At 42.1% G+C, this 12,948-nt stretch overlaps 1 protein-coding gene across 1 annotated transcript; it reads right to left on the reverse strand.

Annotated features, from left to right (window-relative positions):
* Positions 1–3,475: 3,475 nt before the first annotated feature.
* On the reverse strand, positions 3,476–5,087 carry lbx1a (ladybird homeobox 1a). Its single transcript, XM_069174676.1, has 2 exons — positions 4,760–5,087; positions 3,476–4,008 (listed from the first exon to the last, which is right to left on the reverse strand). Exons 1-2 carry the CDS (start codon positions 5,085–5,087, stop codon positions 3,476–3,478), a joined length of 861 nt encoding a protein of 286 aa, XP_069030777.1.
* Positions 5,088–12,948: the final 7,861 nt, after the last annotated feature.

The following is a 12,948-nucleotide window of genomic DNA, read 5'->3' on the forward strand; positions in this document are numbered from 1 at the left end:
CTTTCTCATCAGATTATCCCTGATTGGTTGGAGCGGTTGATGACTCAAACGTGTGAACTGCGAGCCGACTTCACACTGAAGTCTGTAAAACGTCACAGGTTGAAACCGCTGGTTTCATCTTTAACTCTGTTGGATTTCTTATTTCATCCACTGAGTCAAATCTTCATCTGAAAATAAAGCTGTCAGATAAATGTGGTGGAGAAAAGAGAGTTATATTTCCCTCTGAGATATTACAATAAAACAAATAAAGCAAATAAAAATACAGAGTAAATAAAAACACTGCATGTTTACATGTTACTGGTCAAAGCATCATGATCACAGAAATAAATATAGTCACATGTTATTCTTATAATAACAACAACAACAACAACAATAATTAGTGTATTCATGTTATTATTATTTGTATTATTAAATCAGAAATAATCTCCATTGTAAACAAATAAAATAATGTGCTATACAATTATCATTGTAGTTATTATATCTTATTATTGCTACATTATTCATATTATATACTATATGTACATATTACATACATGCATATTGTATACTCCTAATATGAATATTTTATTGTTCTGTAAAAAGAACAAATTAGGTAACAATTTAGGTAAAAGTAACAAATTAAGTACAATGTACAAGAAAACATACTGGAGGGAAATTAGTTAATTTAAATAGTAACATAATAATAGTAGTTATTATTATTGTATATATAATGATTCAAAGCTGTAGCTTTAAATGCACACCACCACGAATTTGTCGTTCATTTCTATCTTCATTTTTATGTTTACTAAATTGTAAAGAAGAAAATGAAGTTAGAAATGAAAAACGGGTCTCAGCTGGGAGTTTGTTGTTGTCAGGTCCACTTGTTTAAGCGCGGGTCATGGATCAAACTTCAATTTTCCGGCCGATTGAATAAATGATTCCTCTGTGTGTGTGTGTGTCTGTGTGTGTGTGTGTGTGTGTGTGTGTGTGTGTGTGTGTGTGTGTGTGTGTGTGTGTGTGTGTGTGTGTGTGTGTGCCACACGCTTTGCTTCATAAATAAAACACTGAGCGCTTCAGTGACATCCTACATCTTATTTCTGTGTTCAATAAAATATGTAAATAAAAATAAAATAAACTTTACTTCCGTTGTCAAAAGGGAAATATATGCATAAAATAAAATTAATGAATTATACAAAACATGAAATATACAGACCCTCAGTTAAGAATGGTTTTAAAACATCCGTGTGTGTATTTGTAGCTCATTGTTGTAATTTAAATTATGACCTATGTGGATTATTTCATGGAAATATTAAGTAGGCCTAAAAGAATTACATTCAAATTGAAAATAAAATGTGACATTTCGTTCGTAAACACGTTGTGGGCTCGTTTTATCTTCCTGTCTTCATATTTCTGTGTCCAAATTGCGGCCTACATGAAAAGAAGTGGCGCAGACAGCGGATGAAGTGCAGATGAAGCTGCGGACTGGGAGCCGTGTTCATCACGAAGCTCCACGGAGCCTCATTCCCATTCACGGCAGCGGCCCGGTGACCCGCGAGTGTGTCCGCATTGTGTGCCACTAAAAAACAGGCCACGGTGCTGAAAAGACGGGTGAAGTCGATCCATCAAAGTTGACTCGTAATTGAGAGGAGAATCCTGAAAGCATATGGCCGCTGGGAGACGGGCTGCTGCCGCCTTTGTGCGCGGAGCCCCGCCGGACGGCGCGGCCCGCGGACACGCTGCGCTCCGTATTGCGCACTGCTGGAGTACCCCGGGGACACACACACACACACACACACACACACACACACACACACACACACACACACACACACGCTCTCTCCGGGCCTTCTTCTTCGCTGCAGATTGTGTTTCTCAGACACACATGATGATACTCCGGAGGTCAGAGGCGACTTTCTGTTTGTGTGACTTTAAAGAGAACATTAAAACTTCAGATCTCCTCCGACATCATTTATAGAAACGGAATATGTGAAAAGGAATTTTATTTGACATTATCAGGATAGTTTACAGTTTGTACAGGTTTCCGTCTTTATTCTGAAGGCACTTCAAGAGTGTACAAAGGCTTAGAAATATATTAAACCATTTATAACAAGCTCCATATTTTCTGTGTGATTATCATTTCAGAACTATTTATTTATCAAAAGGCTGAAAACTTTCGGCTCGCGCTTAAAAAAATGATTCGTAAATGTTTTCAAAACATTTCAGAATAAAAGCACATAACACATGCGGTGAAATATTTCTGGATTGATCTGTGTAGGAGTGTGTGTAGGAGTGTGTGTAAGAGTGTGTGTAAGAGTGTGTGTTGGGGTGTGTGTAAGAGTGTGTGTAAGAGTGTGTGTAAGAGTGTGTGTTGGGGTGTGTGTAAGAGTGTGTGTTGGGGTGTGTGTAAGAGTGTGTGTAAGAGTGTGTGTAGGAGTGTGTTAAGTGTGTGTATGAGTGTGTGTAGGAGTGTGTGTTGGGGTGTGTGTAAGAGTGTGTGTTGGGGTGTGTGTAAGAGTGTGTGTTGGGGTGTGTGTAAGAGTGTGTGTAAGAGTGTGTGTAGGAGTGTGTTAAGTGTGTGTATGAGTGTGTGTAGGAGTGTGTGTAGGAGTGTGTGTAGGGGTGTGTGTAGGGGTGTGTGTAAGAGTGTGTGTAGGAGTGTGTTAAGTGTGTGTATGAGTGTGTGTATGAGTGTGCGTAGGAGTGTGTGTAAGAGTGTGTGTTGGGGTGTGTGTAAGAGTGTGTGTAAGAGTGTGTTAAGTGTGTGTATGAGTGTGTGTATGAGTGTGTGTTGGGGTGTGTGTAGGAGTGTGTGTAGGGGTGTGTGTTAAGTGTGTGTAGGAGTGTGTGTATGAGTGTGTGTAAGAGTGTGTGTAGGAGTGTGTGTAGGAGTGTGTGTAAGAGTGTGTGTAGGAGTGTGTGTAGGAGTGTGTGTAAGAGTGTGTGTAGGAGTGTGTGTAGGAGTGTGTGTAAGAGTGTGTGTAGGAGTGTGTGTAGGAGTGTGTGTATGAGTGTGTGTAAGAGTGTGTGTAGGAGTGTGTGTAGGAGTGTGTGTAAGAGTGTGTGTTGGGGTGTGTGTAGGAGTGTGTGTAGGGGTGTGTGTTAAGTGTGTGTAGGAGTGTGTTAAGTGTGTGTAGGAGTGTGTTAAGTGTGTGTAGGAGTGTGTGTAAGAGTGTGTGTTGGGGTGTGTGTAGGAGTGTGTGTTAAGTGTGTGTAGGAGTGTGTGTTGGGGTGTTTGTTGGAGTAAGTGTAGTGTGTGTAACCGTGTAAGAGTGTGTGCAGTGTATAATAGTGTGTGTGTAGTAGTGTGTAGTGTTGTGTAGTGTTGTGCACCTGCATGTGTTGCTCCTCTGAATGTCTCTCCTTGTGACGTCAGATCTGCTCAGTGTTTCTGTTTGAATCTTCGTCGCGGTAAAGAAATCCTTTAAAGAGTTTCTGTCAGCTCTCCTCGCGCTGTCGGCCACGTCACACGTCTGTCTTAATGATCGCGTGACATGTTTCAGTCATCCACATCAATTTCCTCATCTTCATCCTCCGAGCAGCACTGGCTGCTCAGCCGGTCTGTGTTCCGCGACGATGCGGGAGATGGAGGCGACTTGGGCGGCCTGCTCGAGCCGAAGCTGTCGGTGACGTCGTGCTGGGACCTGGAGGAGAACTGGTCCTGTTCTGTGTGGCCGGAGGAGGACACCGTCCCCCCGCCCCGACCCGCCGCCGCGCACTTCTCCAGCTCGGCCAGCTTGGAGAGCTTCTCGTAGGCCACAGAGCCCACAGCCTTGGCGGACTCCACATCCGCTTTCATCTCCTCCAGGTCCCGCTTGAGCTTCGCCCGTCGGTTCTGAAACCAGGTGATGACCTGTGCGTTGGTCAGACCCAGCTGCTGAGCTATCTGGTCCCGGTCCGCTGGGCTCAGGTACTTCTGGTACAGAAAGCGCTTCTCCAGCTCAAATATCTGGTGGTTGGTGAAGGCCGTGCGCGACTTCCGCCGTTTTTTCGGGTTGTTCCTCTGGCCGAAGAGCGTCAGACCGTCCCGGCCTAAAAGGAAGGGATGGATCAGATCATCGGGGGAGATAAAACATTTGAAATAAACGGAATCAATACCGCTAGAAGTCTGTCCACAAAGCAGGAGCCACCAAATAGTAACCCCTGTAGTGAAATTATTCAGAAGCAGACTGACTTTATTTATGCTCGTCATCAAAACTCTTAGTGAACAGATGTCTTGATGTCATTTCTCCTGAATCCTCATCTGTAACCAAAATTAACTCAAAATAATGAAAAATGGAATAGTTCCAATGACAGGCTGCTCAAAACAACACTGAAAATTAAATTTAAAAAAATTCATATATTACACGGTAATTTTTTATTTGTATTAAGATTATTTTATTTTATTTTTGCTGGCTACTCTGTTTACATTTTTCTTTAATAATTACAATAAATGAACGTCGGCAGTGCTTCACTGAATGAAATGCATTCTGACCCGCTGCCGTTTGTTTATTGCACCTAAAACACGGAGAACAAATAAAAGATCAACTATACAAACATATTTTCATTCATCTTAATCTTTCTATATTTTTATTTATCCATAAACTGTAATTTCATTTCATTTCATTTCATTTCATTTCATTTCATTTCATTTCATTTGATTTGATTTGATTTGATTTGATTTGATTTGATTTGATCTGATTTGATTTGTTTGACAGTCAGCTGCCACTGCTACACGAATAGAAACAGAAAGCGTGCTTCTCTAAAATGGCACAAACACGGAGAAGGGATGGAGGTGGTTTACCCTCGGCCGCCTGCAGGACGCTGACCTCCAGGCCCTTGAAGGTTTTGCTGGCCAGCTCCTCCAGCGCGCAGAGCGGGGAGGTTTGACTGAGCAGCGGTCGACCGGACAGGCTGTGACCCGCTGAGGACAGCTTCTCTCCGGGAGAGATCAGGTGCGCCGCGCTGCTCAGGGAGCAGCTCCGTCTCATCGACGGCTTGTTGAGGATGTCCTCGATGCTGAAAGGCGTCAGCGGCTTGTTGGAGATGGCCGGTGGCGGGAGCTGATCCAGCGGACTGCGCCTCCTCTCTTCCATCAACGCAGGGTATTTGGAGTCATCCTTGGAGGTCATGGCGGCTCCGCGGGTCACAGCTGACGGTGCAGATTCAGACAACAGGCTGACAGGCAGTCGTACAAAGAGATGAAAGGAAAATCGGAATAATCCGCAGCTCGGATCACAGGTGCCTCTGCAGCCTCATGCTGGCCGCTGGGCTGCAGGGACACTTTGGACTCCCACTTCGAGTCCCTCCGCGCGTCTCAGCCGCTTTTCCAGAGTGACGCACAGCGAGGCGCGAGTCGAACCCATCCGGTGGACGGTGGAGCTCCAACAGCAGCAGCGACTGACCAACAGTAACAAGTTATTGCTGACTGGAAGGCAATCAATTACACCCCCCCCCCCCCCCACTCCCTCTCTGTGTGTGCGAGAGAGATGCTGGCAGATAACTGGGAAGGTAATTAGAGGGTACGGCGGAGAGGAGGAGTCCAATTAGAAAGTCGCGCAGGCCCACTTAACACTTTCTCTTGTCACAAAAAACGAAATGTTTCTCTGCTTGATATTATCCTCATTTGCATACACGGTGTAATTGGCACCGGATCACCGGCGAGCTCCTGCCAATTTGGATACCGTCGCTCTGCGTCAATCTTCAGGATAATTACACTGAAAGGAAACACAGAAAGAGCTCCGAGTCGCGCGACGGAAAAAAAAAATCACTGCAAGGAGACCAGAGCGCGCTGCTGTGGAGAGACACGTCGATCACCTCCTCAGAGGGACAGGTTGTGACGGAGGAGGGCTTCACCCGGCCCCGGTACACCTCCACCCTCCCCACCCTCCAACACAACACCGTGCCATAACGGAGCGCGGACAAAAAAAAATACTCAAGCACCTGTAACATAATTTTACTAAAATATACTCAGCACAAACACGTGACTTTAACCCTAAACATATAGAGTCAAGAACAGTATTTTTTTTTTTTTAAATAACAGGACTCAATAAAAAGCCTCAGGCCCTTAAAACCCTCTCATGAAACAAATGATTATTCTCCCTGAGATGTCCTGATGCTTTATCGGAACTTCCTCTGTATGTTTGCTGTTTTTACTGTAAAATATAAATCTTCTCAGATGTTCCTCTCTCTATATTTTTAAATGATTGTCTTTTAATAAACAGAAGAAGCCTTAAATCCACTTCAGTCCTTCAGTTACACACAAACTGCTGAGTTTGGTATTTTTCTTTCACATATTATACTGTGTTTTATTCACCCATAAAAAATATCTATGCTCAAGTTAATTAGAAATTAATTTTCCTGAATAAAATGTGTTTAAACATAAAACTTGATGTGACGTTTGGTCAAAAAGGAAGTAAAGCACACAATCTGATTCCACTTCTGACACCTGACAGGTTTTTGCACCGTTTTCAGTCCGTACTGACACCTTTGATTTGGAGCAGGAACTTCAGCAGAATATATTTCCGACCCACCTTCAGTTTGGGAATCATTGGGGGAGGGGAATGTCTTAAACAGATGCAGAGGCCTCACCACAGTAACACACTGCACAGACAGCTGCTGCGTTCACGGACTGACGGGGATCCGGCGCTCAGTGCTGGAGGCCAGAGCTTATTTATTTTAAATTATTGACACAAATTTGATTTGATTTATTGTTATTATGTAAACAAAATATTGAGTAAATATATAAAGGTACACGTGTTTGTTGTTTTAAAAAAATACATTTTTAACCACATCTCATGGTCTTTACCAATGGATAGGGTTTACTGCTCTTGTTTTATTTCCAAGGCCAAGCATTAACTTTCACATTTTGAACAATATTAAAAATTAACTATAAAAATGTTTTATATAATGTTGAAACATTCAACTGACAACAAACATGGTAACAAAATAAAAATAGTATGAAATTACTTCACTCACTAAAACTCTTTGGTGACCTTTTTCCTCAAAATTATTTACTATTTATTTACAATCCTAATTCCTAAAAAGTTGTAACGGTGTAAAATGTAAATAAAAACAGAATATTTGAAAACTACAAAAACCTGTATTTAATTCCAAATAGACCAAAGACAACATCAAATGTTGAAACTGAGAAATGTTATTGTTTTATAAAAAATATACAGGGACATGTTTACCAGTGCGTTACATCACCTCCTCTTTTTTACAACACTCTGTAAATGTTTGGGAAATTGCTGTGACCATGTTTTTCATTTTAATAATGCCCCCAGATGTTTTCAATGATTGACAGGTCTGGACTGCAGGAGGCCAGTTTATCAGCGGACTCTTCTACTAGAGAACCATGCTGTTGGAATACGTGCAGAATGTGGTTGGACGTTGTTCTGCTGAAATAAACAAGACCTTCCCTGAAAGAGACGTTGTCTGGATGGCAGCATATGTTGCTCCAAAACCTGAATATATCATTCAGCATTAATGCTTCCTTCCAGATGTTCAAGCTACCCATGCCATGTGCACTAATGCATCCTGTACCATCACAGATGTTGGCTTTAGAACTGAGCTGATAACAAGCTGGATGGTCCCTCTCCTCTTTAACCTGGAGGATGCAGCGTCCATGATTTCCAAACAGAATCTCAGATTGTGATCCATCAGACCTCAGGACAGTTGTCCACTTCACCTCAGTCCATCTTCAATGATCTCGGTCCAGAGAAGGCGGTGGTGTTTCTGGATCATGTTTCTATCTGGTTTCTTCTTTGGAGAGTTTTAACAGCATTTGTGGACGCAGCGATGAACTGTGTTCACAGACGATGGTTTTCACAAGTGTTCCTGAGCCCATGCAGTGATTTCCACTCCAGAATAGTGTGTTTTTAATGCAGTGCTGCCTGAAGGCCCGAAGATCACCACCATCCAATATTGGTTTCCAGCCTTGTCCCTTGTGTTCAGAGATTTCTCCAGATTCTCTGAATCTTTTAATGATATTATGAACCGTAGACGATGAAATCCACTAATTCTTTGTAGTTTTACGTTGAGGAACATTATTCTTAGACTGTTGAACTATTTTCCCAAACAGTTCTTCAGAGTGGTGAACCTCTCCCCATCTTCACTGCTGAGAGATGCAATTTGTGGCATGAACACAAACAAATTTAAGAAACAACAATAAGAATAACAGACAGATAGATAGAAAGATGATGGATGGAGTTGCCCCACAGTTGAACATTTCGTTGGAGGCCATAAAGAAGATGGATGAGTGATTAGGGGAGTTTGGGGAGGCCATCTGCAGTCACAGCCTTTTGGACACTTTTATTTGGTAATTTACTCCCGCTTTGGTCATGCTGTGACATTTGATTACACGCCTTGTCTTGGATCTTTTCGGAGCGGGCCTCCCGCCTGCACCCTCGCCTCTTTCAGTCTCCACCAGTGAGCTCAACATACAAGCTGATGGATGCGATGTCTTCACCTGATACCCGCTTCCAAACGGAGAAACATTCACCTTTCCACGTGGGCTTTAATTTCATCTGTGGGGCTCTAAGAAGGGCCGACCCGGGTTAGAGTTAAAGAGCTACAAACCTATAGAAATAAATAAACCGCCTCAGTTTTCCCATGGTGGTCACAGACTCCCTGTAACTGGTAACAGTCCTGGATGATGACACTCAGCTGAATTTCAAACTTTCTTTGAAGCAGACATGTTTAGTCGTTTTTTTACAAACCTTCACAGGATGCTGCTTATTAAAATGTGCAGTTTTTATTATGGTTTGCAAAACCATTTTACTTCGGATATATTTTTTGTGAGCTTATTAAAAGTTAATAAACAGTTCAAGTGATTCCCACTGAATGTAGCAAAAATAATCAATTAACCAGGAAATATTTCATCTTCCATGTTATTTATTAAATAGTGCAGTGGCTTTTTTGCTGAGCAGTTAAAGAGGGTCTGAAGGAGCACAAACACAACATGAGGTCGGGGTTCGGTGGTTCATTTTAATAACGATGGTCCTCACAAACTGACCAACACCATGAATATTTACTTTAAACAGGAAAAACTGCATTTTGTGCATTTCTCAAAACTGTAAGTTGTCTTCATTTAATTTTTAACAGCAAAACAAAACTCCCATTTCACTGTTTTATGTTAGTTGGTCCTTGCGTGGGGAGATTTAGGTGAATGTAGTCTTTAAAATGGTTCTGGTCATATCAGTGATCACTTAATCTTGTTGTATAAAATCATGCAGCAGCAGGTGCTGCCACTTCTCACAAATCAAGCCATCTGATTGGTTTCTTCTACCGACAGGTGCTTTCAGGTTGATGAGACCTCGCAGGTGTAGTTGGTTGTAGTGACGTGGAGATAAGAGTATTAACTGATAGAAGCTTTCTAACAAGTTGCTGTCTCACCTGAAGCTTCTCAGATTCAGACTACAAATCCCAGGAGAGGTGGAGAGACGTACAGAGAGACGTACAGAGACAGACGTACAGAGACAGACGTACAGAGACAGACGTACAGAGACAGACGTACAGAGAGACGTACAGAGAGACGTACAGAGACAGACGTACAGAGACAGACGTACAGAGACAGACGTACAGAGACAGCAGCAGGCAGCTCGTAATAAGCGCTAACACCCACAGACCGGCGGGACTCTGGAACATCTGAGTTGTCTGACAGACAGGATTGTGACTACACATGTACACACACAGCAGAGGTGTCCTGAGGAGGGATTGGAGGGGTGATGAATGTGTTGTTGTGCAGAGGCTGCTGATCGGAGCGGAGACCAGGACAGCTGCACCTCCGAGGACTCAGAGCGAGGTGCTTCCTGTGATCGATGGCTCTGCAGAGGAGGAGCACCACACATGCAGGCAGGAAGTATACAACGAGGCAATGACAATGGGTGTTAGTTATCATTATCCTCGGATCAGTGGAGCTGCCGTTCCACTAAGTATATGTCCTCAACTCTGTAAAATGTGCTCCTTAAAGCTCCATCTGACTCAATCAATTTATTAGATTAGCAGGAACTAACTGATATTTTTACAGGATGCAAACATGCAAACAAGTAAAAACACAGAGGTGAAAATAGTATTAATTTCAGTAGTCAGACATTTGCAAGGTTCATCTTCTGTAAACTTGTAGATCTCACCAGGCTAGTTGTTGAGTGCAGGATAAAACAGAGCACTCCTGCTGGAGCTTTACTTTGTGCATGTTTTTCCATATTTGTAAAAGTTTCTGTGTACGTTGTAGTCAGTCTCGTATGTGCTTGGAGTTGGAGAACACTAAAGATGTGCTGTAAACCTGCTGTAGAATTTGTCTAATTTTGGCACCACTCTGAAGGAATAAACTGAAAACATCTTACCGATTTCAGCAGCTTTTACTCTTCAGGAAACCACCTAAAAATTCCACAACCTTGTTTCCAAAAAAGTTGGGACGCTGTGTAAAATGTAAATAAACACAGAATGCTATGATTTACAAATCCTTTATACCCATATCTAATTGAAAATAGACCAAATACAACATATCAAATGTTGAAATGTTGAAATTTTAATGTTTTATGAAAAATATATGCTAATTTTGAATTTGGTGGCAGCAACACGTTCTATAAAGTTGGGGCAGGGTCATGTTTACCACTGTGTTGCATCACTTCTTTTTACAACACTCTGTAAACGTTTGGGAACTGAGGAGACCAGTTTCTGGAGTTTTGAAAGTGAAATATGGTCCCATTCTTGCCTGATATAGGATTTCAGCTGCTCAACAGTTCAGGGTTTCCTGTGTTTTATTTTCATTTCATGATGCTCCAAATGTTTTCAATGGCTGACAGATCTGGACTGCATTCACAGACGATGGTTTTCACAAGTGTTCCTGAGCCCATGTAGTGATTTCCACTTCAGAATAATGTGTTTTTAATGCAGTGCTGCCTGAGGGCCCGAAGATCACCACCATCCAATATTAGTTTCCAGCCTTGTCCCTTGTGTTCAGAGATTTCTCCAGATTCTCTGAATCTTTTAATGATATTATGAACCGTAGACGATGAAATCCACTAATTCTTTGTAGTTTTACGTTGAGGAACATTATTCTTAGATTGTTGAACTATTTTTCTAGGCGGTCTTTCACAGACCTGAGAAAGACTCTGCCTCTCCGAAATGATCTTTTTATATCCAATCATGTTACTGATCTGTTGCCAATTAACCTGATTAGTTGTGAGATGTTCCACCAGGTGTTTGTTTTTTTAGCTTTACAAAACTTTCCCAGTCTTTTGTTGACCCTGTTCCAACTTTTCTGAGACGTGTTGCTGCCATCAAATTCAAAATGGGCATATATTTTTTCATAAAACAATAACATCTCTCCATTTCATCATTTGATATGTTGTCTTTGGTCTACTTGCAATTAAATATGGGTTTCTGTGATTTGTAAATCATTGCGTCCTGTTTTTATTTACATTTTAAACACCGTCCCAACTTTTTTGGAATCATGGTTGTACATGCAGAATACAAGTGAACGTGTCTGAGTGAACGTGATCCTCGTCGGGGCCCAGAGGGCAGGAGGAGGGCAGGACGGAGCCATGTGCTCAGCCTCGCTCCAGCAGACTGGGGAGTGTGACTAAAGTGATTTATTCATTACTGATGACTGATGACAATAGACTGATGTGTTCATTAATAGTGAGCAGTGCCACGCAGCCCTCCCTCTCCTCCCTCCTTCCCAGCTGCACTGTGACAAATCGACACTTTGATGAGAAAAACTTGTAACTCCAATTTCAATGTTCAATTTTTTTCCTTGTACGAGGACGTGAAAGACGAGGAGATTTTATTTATGTGCTGTACACGACCCTGAGCAACATGAAACTAAACAGCACAAAACAATTTCAAAGTACCTGTTTTAATCTCCTCAAAGAAACAGTATTTGTTATATCTGTCATGTTAGGTTTAGGATACAGCCAGCAGAGACTGTGTTAGTGTTTTGAATTGATCTATGAATGGAAGTTGCAGGAGAATGGGTCACTGCAGTGAAAGGAGCCGTCAGTTAAAGGTGGCCGATATGAAAACCAGTAAACATTTTGGCTGTTGTGTTGGTTTCACCATTTTGCCTTTGCAAATATCTCCATGAAGAATATTTCCTCATTAACTTGATAAAAAAGAAAATTAAGCTCTATGTACTTTTCTTTTAAATTACACAACCCCGTATCCAAAAAAGTTGGGACGATGTGTAAAATGTAAATGAAAACAGAATGCAATGACTTGTAGATTATGTAAACCCATATTTAATTGCAAATAGACCAAAGACAGTTCTAATTTCTATTAAATATAAGTTTATGTGATTTGCAAATCATCGCATTGTTTTTTTTTATTTACATTTTACACAGCTTCCCAACTTTTTAAATTCATTATATAACATTATATGAACAGGCTTCTGCGAAGGTTAATGGGTCTAAATGTGATGGACTTTTACTGAGAGTGGAACAGCAAAGAACCAACTTCAGAAGCTGGATGGCATCGGAGCAGAGAAGGGATGAAGGTTTTGGGTGTTTTTTTCTGGGAAGCGAGGACTTTCAGAAGAAAAGTTGGGAAGTTCTACTTGAAAAAGAATCAGAGCCCGTTTGTCCCGATGGACGCGAGTCCAGCCCCAGTTGTCCCACAGGTGGAGGACAGTCTCTCTTGGAAATGCTCATCTTGTGGATACAGAAGAGACTGGTGAATTTCTTTTGGGGGGGATTTCACTGGCGTAGACCAGCGGTGGCGGGAGGCCAGGGACTGATCAACATCAGCAGTCGTTGAACATCCTTTTGACTACAGACGTCTCCTCTAACACAAGCAGCAACTCTGGACTGAGACGCCATCTCTGCTGCTGCGTAGGGCGAAGAACCTTTTCAATGACAAACATCTGTTTCTACTGAACTTGGCTGGTGTGAACATATCACAGACCTCCTGTTTCTACCAGTCGGTCCTGCGGGCCTGGAGAACTGTCTTAAAGGGGAGGAGAGACAGCTCTTATCTGTTCTTTTACAAAGA

This window comes from Embiotoca jacksoni, unplaced genomic scaffold (assembly GCF_022577435.1).
Source record: "Embiotoca jacksoni isolate LCO1_2020_lvr unplaced genomic scaffold, fEmbJac1.0.p SCAF_60, whole genome shotgun sequence".
Classification (NCBI taxonomy): Eukaryota; Metazoa; Chordata; class Actinopteri; family Embiotocidae; genus Embiotoca; species Embiotoca jacksoni.